Source organism: Orbicella faveolata, unplaced genomic scaffold (genome assembly GCF_042242905.1).
Source record: "Orbicella faveolata isolate gen_17 unplaced genomic scaffold, um_ofav_v1 contig_34, whole genome shotgun sequence".
In the NCBI taxonomy this organism is placed as follows: domain Eukaryota; kingdom Metazoa; phylum Cnidaria; class Anthozoa; order Scleractinia; family Merulinidae; genus Orbicella; species Orbicella faveolata.
The window spans coordinates 1,855,883-1,872,932 of record NW_028301563.1 but is presented as its reverse complement, the minus strand read 5'-3'; the positions used below and the strand labels follow the sequence as shown (position 1 = coordinate 1,872,932).

Here is a 17,050-nt window from a genome sequence, read left to right as displayed (position 1 = left end):
GTTACTACAGGTTCGTAGCACGGTAGCGCATGCGTCTCATAGCCTACTTACGCAAAACAATGAAGTTTTCGTCAAGGCAAGGGGTAAACAGGGACGTTTACGACTCTCGTCCACCCACCCCACATTTAGTTAAATCAACTGTTTTCTAATCAATTAAGGTAAGGATTGTCGATATCTCGAGTTCACCAATCAGAGCTCGCGTTACAAATTCCATTAAGTGTAGTAGATCAGTTACTACCTCGTCCCCAACTTTCCTCTTTGGTGGCGTTCGGAGCACGCCTGGAATTCTGGGATTAAAGGCCCAGTATCTGTGTTTCCCTCTCCCTGCTGAGCTAATATAACGGGACCTTGAAACGAGGCAGGATACATAACCAGCAATAAGAAAACAAGCACCAAAATATAATCACGAAAACGCGTGTTTATTAGTATCATCACTATGACGAACCGTTTAACTACAGGGTTTCCAAAATTCGATCCATTCCCTTACCATTATGAGAAAATAATCCCTACGTACCAAACGAATTTAGACAAGAATTAGTAATGGAAATCTATCTTTAGGAGGGAAAGTTTGAAGTTCAAACGTCACATTAATGGTTGTGATTAAGGAATTATCCACAAGTATCGACAGCGCTAAGGATTGATTTGGTCTCAAAACTCTTCGCTGACGCTCAAAAGTGACCACCATCTTGGAATTGAACCAAGAAACAACCTGGGACAAGTCAACCAATATCATGAAACAGAGTTACTTGACTCCTTTCAAATTATCTTAGGGGACTTGATTTTTAGATCATGTCCCAGAAACGTCGATACTGCAGCACTCTTGCGACACCGGTGTAGAATTTACCACGCATTCAATCGAGCAACTGTTCGAAAATCAGAATAAAAACTGTGGTTCTTTTTCGATTTGTACAAAATTTAACTGTTGTCTGGCACTCTACGCCGCTGTGGAGCCTTTCCCTTGCTGTTTGGCAGCGAATTCCGCCATTCTGCTCTCCAACATTGGTCTGAAATGACGGATTAATCCCTGAAATAAACAAAAACAACCGCTATCTGTTTATTTAAAGCATTTTAACAACATGTGCTATGTTTGATAGGGAAAGTCAAAAAGCCATGACTAGTTCTTATTGCGAGTCCTCAATTCAGGTTGAATTGGAATTTGTTGTGTTGCTTCTTATGGGAGATAAAAAATAAATTACCGGAGTTTCCAGAGGAAGACCCCTTAGCGAAGAGGAGGCCAACAGCAAACTAGCACGACTAACGATTGCAATGGAACCCAACCCTGCGCAAACCCATCCTCGTTCCCAGGAAGAGAGAGGACCCTGGGAGTGAGCTTGTGCGCTGTCCGTGCTCCAGAAGGTCTTGACACTCGTCTAGCAATTCAGCAATATTCTTTCTGGTCAACTGTCCCGCAATACGCGTTAATCGCACTAATCAAAGATATGGGGTTATTATAACCGAGAAAGAAACAGTACAGAATATAAAATCTGCTGTCCTTCTACAGGCCAGATACCAAACAATCGATGCTTGCAAAGTGTCCTGATTATGTAATATTGCAAGTTGACACCGCGGAAATACGTTTTTTGGGGCGCGATACAGTATTTTGCTGGTCAGCGGTACACCTTAACACAACTACAAAATTTCTGCAACTTTTACATTGTTTACGCAGCGAGTCTTGTCGACAGTCAAAAAGATACAAAACTTAGAGCGCACACTGTAAACTTAGCTTTTAGACTCCGCTCATTTGTTGGTTAGTTCTCAGTTAATATTATATATTGTGCCAAAGCAAAACTGAACTTGCACACGGTGTGAAATTGTTGTTGTTTCGTGAAAGTTCATGGGCGCAAGCGGCGAGCCAGTGGCAATTTACGTTACGATGTGCGCTAAGGCTAAAACTAAGCAGCTTTTGTGTTGCTGTAGCGGTGTTCTGAGGACATCAACTTCTCAAGTTTGTTGAATTGATGGGCTTGAACCGTGTGAGTCGGTATGTCAACGGCATTTCGATCAAATTCGTCGGGAAGACAAGCTCGTGTTCATCCTTATAATACACGGTCATCCTTATAAAACACGGTCATCCTGTCTCCACTCGGTATCACCGAATTATGGACCAAGTTGGCCGAAATCGAAGCAGTGCTTCGTATAAATCTTGCACACGTTGGTGTAACAAGTGTAGGACTGAATCCCTAAAAGGGTTCAAAATCTGGACTCAACTCGGGGAAGAATTCACCGAGGTATGTTTTATCATAAATTATCCAATTTTAATTATACTGTACTTCAGTAAGCTTGAGGCTGGCGAAAATAAAATTTTAAATTTTCATGTTTATTATTGTTTCTTTGTTTCTTGTCATAATTTCGAATTATTGCAGTTCTGTATTTTGCTTTTAGCGCCTCTAAAGTGTGAAAATTATTTTAAACTAGTTGCATAGCTATTAGAGTTTAGAAAAAAAGCTATTTAGCTATTAGAAAAACCACAAGAAGTACATGACATCTGATTATCTAAAGATGGCAGAAGTCATGGAATACAAAGCTGTTAAAAGGGTAATTAAAAATACATGCATATGTTATTGCAAGACAATAAAAATACCATAAAATCTGGGTAATAACAACTTCCAATTAAAACTCAATAAATGAATTTCATTTTTAGTTATAAATAGGCTATCCCCCCCTGTATTCACAAAGCAATCTTCTGATTGTAAGGCCACCCAGATAATTTCTGACCACATTACCTTAGAGCCTGAGACTCTGTATAACTTTCTAAGATTAATATTTGTTTACATATTACTATTATCTGGATTTCCCAATAGAAAACTTCTCCTATTGTAAATTTTTTTCTATTTTGGCTCAGCAAAAATCCTTTTAGATACTGTCCATGGATGATTTCCACAACATCAATGCTGTAAAAACACCAACTGAGAGAACAGTGACCAATGCTCTCCACATGGCAACTCCTCTCCTGAACATTCAGCCATCTGTTGATGGTGGGGAGAGGCAGGGGGCAGGAGCCCGGGAGAATATGGGGCGGCAGCCTGGGAGAATAGGGGGCAGGAATCCAGAGAGAAATGCAAAATGCTAATTTTTGTCATTCATTAAGGCTTCAAATACTTTCAAAAACAAGACCTGAAAATGTTACTTGACTTTCATTTAGTGTCTTTAGAGACTTCTAGGCCGACGGGCAAAGAAAATTCACCCTTGGGCTCAAAATGACGCCCAAAATGAAACCCTTTGACAGTGGTTATGTCATAGGTCATTCACTTGAAAGACATGGGTAAGAGTAGCCAGGCTGAAAACGAAGGAAAAGGAAATGCCCAAAGGGTGTGCAGCTAAATGACTAAGATGTGTTTTGGGTCTCGTAATTTACAGGGGACAGGAGCAGGATGAACAAGGGTGGGAGTCAAGAGATAGAGGAATGGGAAGTGGGAGAACAGGGTATGGGAAGTGGGAGGTTCTGACTCCACCGTCTCTTCCCCCACTTGATGCAGTACCTTGTCCCAAAGTAAAAGGTAAAGTCTGCATAGAGCCAAGTGGCCCATCAGGCCAGGCTTATCTTGGGTTCTGTAGCATGAATCGACTAGGAGTATTTCTACTACCCCCTGCCGGATAGGATGCTAGTCGATCACAGGGTTACCCCCAGCATTATATTCACCAATACCCATATGTACACCTTTGTGGAGAGAAGCACCGTGAGAGTAAAAGTGTCTTGCCCAAAAACACAACACAATGTCCTTGACAAGGGCTCAAACACAGACCGCTTGATCCATTGCTGAGCGCACTAACCACAAGGCCACCGCACCTCCCACCTTGTCCCTTAGGCCTAACCTTAACCCTAAACCTAAAAAAAGGAGTCTGTAGACTTCAGTCAAGTTTATCTCTTTTATCACTTGTGTATTTGAGACAATTTCTAATTTCCTCGCTTTCTGCCATTCAGTTTACAGTACCAGAGCCTGATTTTAAGTGATTCGTAACTACTGACGGAACTTATTTTTGCAACTTACAACTTCAGACTTTGCACAAAATTTCTCACTGGAGAAAAGCAATGTTGTAGAACTTAAGTGATGAACTAAATGCAAAAAATATTAATTTGTAAGAAATGTATCTGTTCTTTAATACATGCTTTTGTGTCTAGTATCTGAGTTGGATGTAGTGAAGATACATTACCAATGGTTTGTAGACGACAGTAAGCCAATTCAGAGACACAGTGGCATAAACAAACCCACTTGTTAGCCAAATATCACAGGAAAAAAAATAAATGCATATAATTATATAATTTATTGCCATCAGGTGCTATAATGTCTTGTAATAAAGTGGTTACAAGTTAAGTAAGAATCTTACAGAAGGGAGGATGATACAATATTATGACTAAGGGAATCATAATTAATTTCATATTGATTCAAAGCACGTGATATGTATATGTCTGATTCATTAAGCACATACAATGTAAAAATTATTTTGTAGTGATTGAGCAAAGCTCATCTGAATTAAATTAAATGAAAGGAAAAACAACAGTCAATTATTTATATCAGTTGATACACTGCACATGTAAGATTGGGAAATAGAAATCGAAAAGCTTCAAATGACTGACTAAACAACATAAACTAGTGGGTTTCATTGAAGAGTTGATTACTGCCTCTCTGAAATGTTGAATGTCTTTTCAGCATCAAAAGATGTGAAACTTGACCACATCCCATAAGTGGAAGTGGTTTCATGTAAACAAATTCAGGTGTTTGGGCATTTTAAAATATTTAGTTACCTGTGCATACATATACAAGGAAACAGCCTTGAAAATTTCCATGTACTATCAACATGTAATCGATGTAAACAAAAAAGACCTCAAGCGAGGAAAAATGGTCTATGAACCAAACATATTGAGCGGTGTTGAATGTTTTCAGTATTTCCAGCGTTCGCTGCCGCCAACAAATCACAATATTTTCGATCTCTACTCCCTTCGCAAATGCCACCATTATATATAAATGTAGGCTTAAACAATCTTTAATGATAGAGAAATATCTTGTGAATGAAATGAACAAATGTTTTATTCTGACAACAAACGGCAGGTACAAAAAAATTATTTCACCTGTTCCAAAAGGCGCAGAAAATCAGAAAGGTGATAGAAACGCCAAACAAGCCAGTCTTTAACGACAAATTCTTATCAAAGTTTCTTTGACGCGTTGCGAAATATAATCTAAATGAACAAGCACCACATGTCAACGCAAAGTGAGTGTGAATAAAACGGTCCCGACTTACATGTACCTTAACCACTTCATGCAAATTACACTTGCAATCCAACTGAAGAAGCTAGTCATAAAAGGGGATAAGTGACGATTTTGGTTGCTTTTCTTTTTTCTTGCTCCAAATTAGCTGAATTTTTGCATGTGGTCTTCAATGTAATAGAAAAACGTGTTCCTGTATTTTTGCCGCTGGTTTTTGCTTCGCTTTATAAAGACGCCGCTAGGAAAACCGAGTGGTTTTTTGCATACGCAATACCCTGAAAACGAAGCAAGGTTTAGCGCAAAAACTACGGGACATTGCTAAACATACCTAAACAAAACTCTATGCGAAATTTGGAGCGTTTTCGACAAAGTTCACTTTTGATTAAAATACCTAACGCCCTTTTCCCGCCGAGGCTGCAAATAAACGAAGCCGGGCCTTTGTTATGATAAACAGAGCCGATCCTTTGTTATAATAACCAAGCCAAGCCTTTGTTATAAGTCGAAGTCTCGCCTCGGTTTATCATAACAAAGGATCGGCCCGCCGCGACCGCAGGGACTTTGATCTCACTTAGAAAGCAGCAAAATGTCAATTTCACGCAACGTATAAGCTCAAAAATGTTGATTTTAGGTCAATAAGGTTTAAATGTTGATTTCACGTTAACGCGTGACGGCAAGGATGTTGGTTTCACTTAGAAACCAGCAAAATGTCAATTTTACGCAGCGCATAAGCTCAATGATGTTGATTTCAGGTCTAAGTAGGTTGAAATGTTGATTTCACGTTAACGCGTGACGGCAAGGAGGTTGATTTCTCTTAGAAACCAGCAAAATGTCAATTCCACGCAACGTATAAGCTCAAAAATGTTGATTTCAGGTCAAAAAAGGTTTAAATGTTGATTTCACGTTAACGCGTGACGGCAAGGAGGTTGATTTCTCTTAGAAACCAGCAAAATGTCAATTCCACGCAACGTACAAGCTCAAAAATGTTGATTTCAGGTCAAAAAAGGTTTAAATGTTGATTTCACGTTAACGCGTGACGGCAAGGATGTTGGTTTCACTTAGAAACCAGCAAAATGTCAATTTTACGCAGCGCATAAGCTCAATGATGTTGATTTCAGGTCTAAATAGGTTAAAATGTTGATTTCACGTTAACGCGTGACGGCAAGGATGTTGGTTTCACTTAGAAACCAGCAAAATGTCAATTTCACGCAGCGCATAAGCTCAATGATGTTGATTTCAGGTCTAAATAGGTTAAAATGTTGATTTCACGTTAACGCGTGACGGCAAGGATGTTGGTTTCACTTAGAAAACAGCAAAATGGTAGGAGCCCATGATGGGCTCCTGAAAATGGTAATTTCACGCAACGTATAAGCTCAAAAATGCTGATTTCAGGTCAAAAAAAGGTGTAAATAAAAATAAAATGAAACAAATAAACATTTCAATAAACACTTTTTCAAATACGGCAACGTCTTCAATGGCTAAAAAATCACGAGATAAAACATAGTTTTCGACAAACGCGATCGTAGCTTTATGTCACGCACCGCCATAACTTCCAAGTTCAAAATGCGCTGGTACCTCTTATGCCTGATGAGGACAACAACTTTGGCGGCTGTTTAGTTTTGGATTTAAGAATTTGATGACTCCACGTGAAAACGCTCTATAAATAGGGCTGACAGATTAACAGATTAACCCTTCTGCGCAACGTACGGGTCTCCATACATCTGCATGTCCCCTGATCCCAGAAGCTCAAAACACTACAAATCATGCCGATTTGAAATAAAATCAACGCAAACTGGATCACAGATCTGTTACAATCGATCGCCACTTGCTGGCCATTATTATGTTTAAATCTAGTTACCAGTTCGAGAAACGTCCGCAGAACGTAATCGCAATGCATGCCGGGAAGGGTCTTTACACCTCGTGCGCGGGAAGACATGGCGGTCGATACAAGACAAATTTTATCACTCTAAAACCAGTTCTCGCTTTCCAAACTTTGACGCTAGCAACGCTTGGCAAATGGGCCACAACTCGCCAGAGGGTATTTTTCTTGTGCAAGAACTGCTCTTGGACTTTGCTACCTGGCTCGATCTGACTTCGAACGCCGATAACACGATTACGGTATATCAGCTGCCTTCGAAGTTTCAGAACACATTTTGATTCTTTAAAACGTGCTGATGACTTACGGGTTTATCGAGGCTTTATGATGCCTCTCAACCACCAGGTAGGCACACAAGGTACTTTAAAACAATGCTTAAGATATTAGTTGACAGAGCTCTAATACGGCACATCTCTTTTTTGTTTGATGGCATTTCGTTTGACGCTCGATCGATTCACGTGTTGTGTTCACGTCACAATAACCGGTGTAAACACTCCGTTCCCAGATTTCCGCTCTATATGCTGTGGGATTTGGTTTTGACTTCATACACTATAAACAGTCTGCCTGTTTGCTGTTCAACAAATAAACTCCTAAAGACATGGCTAGGAAAAGCCAAGTTTTTTGCCTACGTTTTAACTCGAAAACAAAGCAAAAACCAGCGACAAAAATACAGAACCACATTTTTCTATTACATTGAAGACCACATGCAAAAATTCAGCTAATTTGGAGCAAGAAAAAAGAAAAGCAACCAAAATCGTCACTTATCCCCTTTTATGACTAGCTTCTTCAACTAGTCTTCAAAATCCTTGCAAAAGCTTCATACAGAACCAATCTTCTGCTTTGCTGGATACCCATCGTTGTTTCCGACAATTCTGAGGTGAGGGCGACTGAAGCAACACGATCCAGGCTCGAGTCAGCAAACTACACATTACTCCACACAAAATGACTCCCCTGTACCCCTATTCATTACCGGAACATTGTTTGAGTATTAAAAACCCATTTAAGGACGTCAAACTCACCAATAACGAGAAGTATCAAGGATATTTTCGACCTTAAAACGAACCAAAATACTGATCTCGGCGAACTGATCGATCGAAGGACAGCACAGCCTGATAGTAATGACCACTGACCAGTTACGGTGACGTCAAAAAACGTATTTCCGCGGTGTCTTGCAAGTTAAGGATCAGTGGCGGATCCCCGCTCCCCTCCCCCTCCCCCCCCCCCCCCCCCCCCCCGTCCTCTTATTTTGGATAAAAAAAAGTCGCAGAAGGAAGAAAAGCCGGCAGGGAAAGCAAACCCCCCACCACCACCACCTTTACCTCAAGGTCTGGATCCGCCACTGAGAATGTAGATGTAAATGTAGAACCCCGTGACATATTCCGAGCCCTGGACGCAGACAAATACCGCTTGCTATGTACCTTATTACCTTATACCTCCTATGTATCTAAGGAAAAAAAAGGCTCACATGGGGCAGGTGTGAGGAGAGCTAATGTTAGCTAATCCTAGTGTTCCTAATTTAATCTTTTTTTTAACTCATTTTCCCGCGCTCTGTTATCATGTGTTTCTCTATAAACCCGATGTTATTCCAAGAGTTTCGACCTGGCGTATTTTCACGCCAAAATGTGGCATGTTAACCTCACCTGCACTGGCCAGGCTGCGCCATCACCCAGTGCACATATGGTATGCCCTTCTATCTGTTTACTCAGTTCCTATTGTAAGCAACACAATACAACAGCGGTTAGAAAACTGACGCGGAAGAAAGAACAATGCAATTACAACACAACATATGCGAAGCGGGCGTAATGAGGGAACTGAATGGAGGTCACTTGGTCTGAAGTACTGGAAGTCTCTGCCATAAGAACTTTTCTAAGGAATACGAGGATGTACTCTACGCTTAACTGTAAAGGAGAAGTATGCATTGCCAGTAAATTACTTTTTTAAAGAATAAATTACAACGTTTACAGAGGAAGCTATTAGCAGTTAACAATTTCGACCGTACAACTGTATACAAGTTGTTGAGGTATTTAAAGTAATAAGAGCGCTGGCATTAAGACGCGATAATCCATAATTTAGAAGCTAAAATATTGGCTTATTGTCAGTTAAGCTGAGACTGCCAGTGAACTGACACTCGCTGAATATAACATCAAAAACAACAATTCACTGACCCACAGCATGTCGATTTCATCTGGTGTTGCTTTCCCCTCAACTGAAAAGTTAACATAAAAACAGAACAAATATAAACATGAATTTACAATGAATTATTAATTTTCCTTACTGACCAGTTAGTTAATATACATGTACAATGTTTTGGGGAATAAAAACAAAAGAAATCACATCGGATTTCAAGGTCAAGGGACAAACTCACATCATGTTATTTTTTTGTCTTAATTTCCTCCGCCTCAGAGTTTGATTAACCAGCATACAAGTAAGAACTCTCTCATTCAAAAAAACAAGGAATTTTACTACAAAAGATAATTCATCTTGTTTTTGTTTACACTACAAACAGTCCTTTCTTTCAAATAATTCTAGGAGATGAACGCAGCTCGCCTAGTGCCTATTTCGTCTCTTTTTAACATGCATGAAGTCTCAACTCACCAAATCTGTACATGATTGTAGTCATCCAACTGCAGCCCTCCCTACAGGGTGTGCACTGGTAAACAAAACCAAACAAAAACAATACTGAGATACAGAAGTACAAGTAGACCTGATCACAGGATGAATTCTCCAAAGTGGTCGACACCAATTTCTAAGTAGACTGCTTATGTGAATTTCATTTCAAAAATCTTCGATAATAATAGACGTAAATACCAAACGGTGTAGAGAAACTTCTCAATGTGACTTTTACATTATTTCATCTTTTAGGCCAACACTCAGTGGTTGTCTCCAGACTCACCTGACCACAGCTCTCATGTTTGTAGAACTCGATAAGCCGGGCAATAGCAAGGATAAGATCACACTGAAGAAAACACACAAACATTGAGAGTAAATATTATTTTACTATGACCTGAGAATTGGGGTTGGGGGAATATACAAAGGCCATGATTGTTGAGCTTTGGTTGCTTTTTTTTTTACATACAAAACTCAGGAACCAATCAAAACCAGCTGTTATTTGACAGATGTAGCTTTTGACTCATTAAGACACCACGCCATGGCCCTTTTTGAAACATAAAGCTAACTACAGAAATTGCACAAACAGAATACCTGCTTGTTCATGACTATAACAGCAGCTGTTCCCAAACCAGTCTGTGTCTCGACAAGAGCATCAAAGTCCATCAACACATCTTCACAAACACTGCAAGCAACAACAATCAGTTCTTAAATGCATGTCTCCCGATAACACCTTAGGAAACATATTAAAATTTATTAAACTTTCTTACACATGTGGAAGCTAGCACTGTAGGCAGATTAACTGACTGCCTATTCTTCATCAGGGAGAATACAAGTTAGGTGAATTTAAGATGATATAGGACCACTGGATTGCGACCATAGGAATCTAGTAGGGCTGTCAATAAGGGCTGTAACCTGTTGCCCCTAGGTAACAGATGAGCATGCTTGATGGGCATTTGATGCAAAGGTGAATTTGCTTGTAGTTGATTCAGTTCACCCATAAAGTAACAAGTTTGCTATGGGTGTGAAGATCACAGCTACAGGTGAATTAAAACTTAATGACAGCCCTCACTTGTTATAAACTCTTCAGAACTAATTTGCGAGTAATTGCAGCTATATCTTACCTTTTGGGAATAAGAGGGGTGGATGAACCACCAGGAATAACGGCCAAAAGATTGTCCCAGCCACCTACCAAGAGAACAGATAAGATCTCTTAGTTAGTTATTAGCTCTTGTCAGTAACCAAAACCCTGTAAAGCACAACTTACTGGTGCTATGAACTAGTGCAATCATCATCGATAGTTGATGTCAAAGCTTCTCAATATTTTATGAACATGTACAGAAAATGGCAGATACATTTTTTTCTCCTTATAGAACATGACTGTACTTACCAAGAACTCCTCCAGCATGCTTTTCAATCAGAAGCTTTAATGGAACAGACATTTCCTCCTCAACTGTACATGGATGATTCACATGGCCTGATATGTTGAAAAGCTGGCACAATAAAATGATAAACATTTGGGTTATTCTAGAGCTCAATTTGAAAGTTATTTCCACTTTTCCAATGTTAAAGGGGCTCAGTCACGGTATTTTGAGTTATTTTGGCCACATACAAAATTACTATTAAATGGTAAGAAACCTGAAAATAACAGTTTAATAAGATAGAAAAACACAAAAGAGATAATGATAAACCATAAAGGAACCAGGATGGCTAAGGATGACGAATTTGAAAAATTGAGGCTAAACTTTTCAATATGCGCAAAGCGTGACTGAGCTCCTTTAAGTTGTCTTTCGCAACATACATGAAAAATATGTAACTAGAGCATCAACAAAACAATAATTACATGTACTTTTAATGTCAAATTTGACGACTGATCATTTCTTTCCTCAGTTACTGTAATACATGTAGCAGTATGTAGGAAGTCTGCCGCAACTGAACCTAGTTACGCAGTGGAATCTTTATTTTTTGAGCCTCCCAGGAAAATGAAAATTGGTTTGAAAAAGCGTGTAGTTCAAGAAACCAGGGGTGAAACTACTGAGGGTAGGGAAAAGACGTTTTGGATTGAGTCAGATCAGAAGGTTTGAAAAATCAAGGATTCAATAAATCTGGATTACATTGTGTGTGCCATACTGTGCAGGTCACTGGTTTGATCTCAGTTGGTAACATAACATGGAATATTTGTTTTCATGACTATCTGCATTTTTCACTGATTTACCTTTGTTCCAGTGTTTCTTGGTCGACCAAATGAAGAAAACCAATCTCCTCCTCTCCTACAGATGGTCTGAAATTTCACCAGAAAAATGAAATCATAAATATTTGCACTGACAGATTATTTTAGCTAATACAGAAGCACACAGGAAAAACAATAATATAATATGAGCAAAATGTAAATGGTACAAACCGGTGCAACAGCAACAGTCTCAACATTGGCCACGGTGGTGGGGCAGCCAAACACGCCTAGGAAAGAAAGACATTGTCAGTAACCTGTCAAAGCTACATACATGTACATTCACAAGTTTATTCCAGAACAGTGAAATTCAAGGTATCACCCTGCAGTTAAAACTTAAAATTTTATGTCAAATCTTCAAGAATATGGGGCATTTTGTACAGTGTTTAAAGAAATTTAGGTCCCAGAAATTTTTATTCCTGCAGAGTGCAGCAATTTTCTCACACAAAATTATTATTAGACAAGAAATATAAGTGACAGAAACCAACATTTCGGTGCATCTTGCGCCATTATCAAGGTTACATAATTAAAGATAAAAAGTGGTTTGTGAAGAGGCTACATGTAAGTTGAAGCAAATTTGCATAAAAGAGAGGCAAGCTAATTACATGAATACTTTAGCACGATGAGAATCAGACTGCACATTCAGTGCTGGTTTAAGATATTGAATACACAGCATTTCGTTAACAAGGCAATCAAATTTGTTCGTGCAAATTCGCTTAAACTTAGCCTCTTCACAAACCGCTTTTTATCTTTAATTAACCTTGATAATGGCGCAAGATGCACTGAAACGTCGGTTTTTATCACTTACATTTCTTGTCTCATGTTTTTCCAAATTGTTTCTTATAAAAGTTATTATTTAAAATTTTCAATGCAAGCTCCAAAGAGTTTTGATAACCAAGAAACTACACGTAAAATTATATTGTGTTTCACATGTAACTTAGCATTAAGTTCTTAAAAACACCAGTCTGTCAACTGTCAAACTTCTTCCTGTTCCTCACAGAATAGTTTAGCTCTACATGTAGACTTACCCACATCAGCTGGGAATGGAGGCTTCAATCGTGGTTTGCCTTGCTTCCCTTCCAAACTCTCAATCAGTGCCTTAACAAGAGAAATCCAGGAATGATTTAATGATTACATATTATCAGGCCATGACCAATATTTCGGTTTTCTGTTGCCAAAATATTGACGACAGAAAATTAAGTGTAATTATAGTATACACTCAATAACTGACTGTTTACTATAGAACTGACATGATTGATTAATTCCTCACACTAGGGTATTCAGGAGTCTCTCTTTTTCATTCATCAACACTAAAATGATAGGTCTATGTTTTAAGCCTCTCTGCACTGAAAAGAAACACACCCTCTTTTTGGCTAGAATGAACCATTTTTCTGGATGACAAGGTGAAGACACTGGGTAAAAAAAGATCCTTGAAATAAATGCATACCGTTTCTTCTCCACATATGTAGGCTCCAGCTCCTCTGTGCATGTAAATATCAAAATCGTATCCACTGCCACAAGCATTACGGCCAATCAGGCCCTCTTTATATGCTTCATTGATTGCCACCTGCATGTTAGATGCTTCATTGTAGAATTCTCCTCGGATGTATATGTATGCTGTGAAGAAAATTCATGAGGTACCAATAAATTTGCTTGGATAGACACACAATAAACAATGTATGGGGAGCAGGAATGACACAGCAGTGAGAGCACCTGGCTCCCGCCAATCTGGCATGGGTTTGAGTCCTGCGTCATACATGTAAGTGGGTTGAGTTTGTTGTTGGTTCTTGTCTTGCTCTGAGGGTTTTTCTCCAGGTTCTCTGGTTTTCCTCCCTCCACAAATACAAACACTTCTAAATTCCAATTTGCTCTGGAAACAATGAACAAAGAGCTTCTCCATGGGAATCATGTGCCACTGCAAATTCCTATTTATTTTATATATTTATTTATTTATAACAGACATGTCCAGCTCTTACCAGCTCTAGCACCCATGCCTGCTCCAGCCACAAGACAGCCCTCAATCAGTTTGTGTGGATCATTCCTCATAATCTCTCTATCCTTACAAGTCCCTGGTTCACCCTCATCTGCATTCACAACAAGATATTTGGGTCTGTAAAGCAAAATGATTCAATTAATGAGCATGATTAGTCTCCTTCACACAGAAATCAACACTACAACATGTGTAAACAATTACACTCAACTAATCAAGTTACCTTAATCAAACTAAAAATTTAATATGGATCTATAGATGCGGCCTTGATAATCAAGATAAACAAACTTTATATAGTACATTAAGGGTCAAATGTCTTGCAACCACATTTTCCCAGGTTTAAGTAAATAAACTATGTGGAGGCCTGGGTCAAGAGTTCCAGGTTCGAGCCCTGGCTGGGGACATTCTTGGACAAGAAACTAACCCTCGCATGGCCTCTCTCCACCCAGGGCCAGGTAGTTCGAAAGCCAGTTAGTGCTAACCCACGATTAAAAGTTAACCAAAGTACTAATTTTTCTTGTTTAAATGTGTTCTCCACTGATTATGTTTTGAGTAGTTTGAGATTAATCTTTGAACAACCCGGCTCAGATAATAAGTGGGTGCTTGTGAATGTAATGCTGGGGGGTAACCCATGTGATGGACTAGCATACCATCCAGCAGGGAGTACAGAAATACTCCTAGTTGCTTGATCATGCTACAGAAACCAGAGATAAACACCAGCCTGATGGACCATTTGTATCAGACATGTATGAAGACATAACTTTGGCAGTTTTCTTTGTCACAAGGTTAAGAAGCAAAGGAGTAAAGGATTATACTATGTATTTTGTACCTTCCATCACCTGGCTTGTTCATGAATCCCCACTTCATTCCAGTTGGAAATCCTGAAAAAATTAACAGAACAATTGAATTAAGTTTAAACCTGTTGAACCTATCATCACTGAGTGTTAAGTACATAAATTAGACCAGCGACATACCTGCTCCACCACGTCCCCTCAAGCCAGACTTTGTTATTTCTTTGATTATCCAGTCTTGACCCTTTAGAATGATTTCTTTTGTCTTATACCAGTCACCCTTATATAAAGAAAAAGAGCTTGATAATTATTCAACGTCACAAGATACTGATATAGTCAAAGGTCAAATTCCAAATAAATGGATGTCGATGACTCAAAGTGTTCCTCAAAACTACTTTGCTTTTATTCTCAAAATTTCTTACAAAGTAATTCTTGGTCAATGTTTAGAACTTACACACGGACTCTGTTACAGTGACTTTGCTTGATAAGTAAAGGGAACTTGGATATAGAACACACTTCTTTCAGTATAAGTTGTTCCTCGTACATTGTGATTGTTATAACAGGGGCTACATCTCTTAAATTATATATGATGTTTATGGAGATTAAACTTGTAATAATTATGTCCAAGGTTGCAAATGTTCAAGCTTTGACTGTGATTCAAGTGTAACCCAAATAAATCTAGCTACTTGCACAAGAAGGTTAATTTCTTTGCATTGTATTTAAATTCACAATTTACACTTGCATACGTATAATTATCCTCGCAATCATAAAACGTTTTTCAATTATTACCCTTTTAATAGCTCCAGGCAACTTCCAATCATGTCTGCCATACAAGTTAGTGAAGATACGGTCCTCATCCTTTGAACAAACAAACAAATTATTAACCAAGTGGAGGTCAATGCAACATTGTGTGGTTCCAGAGAATACGCATACCAACCCCACAGAAGATTACAATTCTAAGGGAGAAAGGATGAAGCCAAACTAGAATTTCTCAGGGGATTGAGGGGAGGGGGGTAAAATCAAAAACTTCCAACCCATTGGATAAGTTAGGGTATTGTTTTTTTTTCCAGAAAAATACATACATGTAGGGCACAACACCTACCTTCATGTTTCCAAATGATGTTTTGGTCTGAAGAAGAAGCAACACAAGTGCTAATAAGAATCAAGACATGACACACACATAGAGTGATGCAAAAAAAATGCTGCCATAAATAAACAATATATTTGTGTCTGATGATGATCGATCTGTACACAAAGATTAAAGTTGGCTGAATACAAACCGGCGGTTGAGGGGCTGCTGCTGTAGAAGACAGTCTGGTGGAAACAAGAGCACGGCACAGCGACGGAAGCTTTCCTCCTTACACCGTTAAAAGAAAAAAAGTAGAAAAGTTATCTATTATATTCATGAAATCTGGCCTTGATGGAGAACATCTAGGAATCAAAAAATCTTGCATATAATGAACATGTCATTGATATTCCACAGCTGATAATTTGTACTTCAAGTACAAAGCAAGTTTCACTCCAAGATTTCTACAATCTACTGTTCTGTGAGCTAGCTAGCGTATACTGGATCGTTTGAGGGCCAAGTGTTCACGTAACAGGTAACACGTCCTACAATGCACTCGACTCAAATGAGTCGGAGAGTTCCTGAGCTGCAAATATAAGTTTACCTTTGAGCCGTTTAACTTACCCTGAAGTCCATTGGACTGCAGCTTCGTCAAAGGTTTAGCCATAGTTACGGCTCCTGGTTAATCTAAGCAGTTGAAAGCTCAACTAAATCGATTGTTTTTAACTTGGGGACAACAGTTGCATAACGCAAGACGATTCCAATATGGCGGCGGGTCAACAAAATATTGAAATGAATGATGGGATATTTCGTGTCCAGTACCTTTTGACGAATGACCGCGCGGTACAGCCCGCAGCAAGGAAATGCTCCAATCACGCAGAAGCTTTCGTTGAAAGAGAAGACCTGTTAAAATGCTGGCAACAGCAATTCAGCGGCTGTCAAAATGCCCCAGATTGCATATTGGCCAAGTTCTATTTCCCGGCGGGTTTATTGTTTATGGAGCGAGATACAATAATCAGGTTCATCCTAACGGGCAAAAACAGATCGATGTCACCAAACAAGCCTCAGCTTTGGCAAGAAGAAGTCATTATATGCCATACAGGACACTATCTTGATTTCCTTGCAAATACACCTCGGGCAGGGGCAACCTCTAGCCGGCAGGATAGCCGCATCCCATGATCCCATAGGCTTTCGCTGTACATAGACTCGGCTTGCTCTTCACAAAAACATGTTGCAAGTGACGTCATTAATCCTGGTCTAAGATTTAAACACTTTCCCAAACTCAGAAAACA

General features: G+C 39.2%; 1 protein-coding gene across 1 annotated transcript; it reads right to left on the bottom strand.

The window, feature by feature from the left end:
- Positions 1 to 400: 400 nt before the first annotated feature.
- On the bottom strand, positions 401 to 16,538 carry LOC110058789 (NADH dehydrogenase [ubiquinone] flavoprotein 1, mitochondrial-like). The gene is made up of 19 exons (XM_089272003.1): positions 16,383 to 16,538; positions 15,973 to 16,049; positions 15,795 to 15,821; positions 15,482 to 15,550; positions 14,876 to 14,972; positions 14,731 to 14,782; positions 13,888 to 14,021; positions 13,359 to 13,528; positions 12,940 to 13,009; positions 12,086 to 12,141; positions 11,900 to 11,965; positions 11,075 to 11,177; positions 10,809 to 10,872; positions 10,279 to 10,369; positions 9,971 to 10,033; positions 9,673 to 9,727; positions 9,243 to 9,283; positions 8,718 to 8,786; positions 401 to 1,024 (listed from the first exon to the last, which is right to left on the bottom strand). The coding sequence occupies exons 1-19, from the start codon at positions 16,423 to 16,425 to the stop codon at positions 935 to 937; spliced, it is 1,437 nt and encodes a 478-aa protein (XP_089128129.1). The 5' UTR covers positions 16,426 to 16,538; the 3' UTR covers positions 401 to 934.
- Between the last annotated feature and the right edge of the window lie 512 nt (positions 16,539 to 17,050).

Excerpts from the sequence above, each read along its gene's own strand:
- LOC110058789 (XM_089272003.1), bottom strand. The coding sequence starts at position 16,425 with ATGGCTAAACCTTTGACGAAGCTGCAGTCCAATGGACTTCAGG. Across the intron at positions 11,178-11,899 it reads CAAGAAACACTGGAACAAAG|CTTTTCAACATATCAGGCCA; the intron begins GTAAATCAGTGA and ends TTATTGTGCCAG. Across the intron at positions 10,873-11,074 it reads GCATGCTGGAGGAGTTCTTG|GTGGCTGGGACAATCTTTTG; the intron begins GTAAGTACAGTC and ends TTCTCTTGGTAG.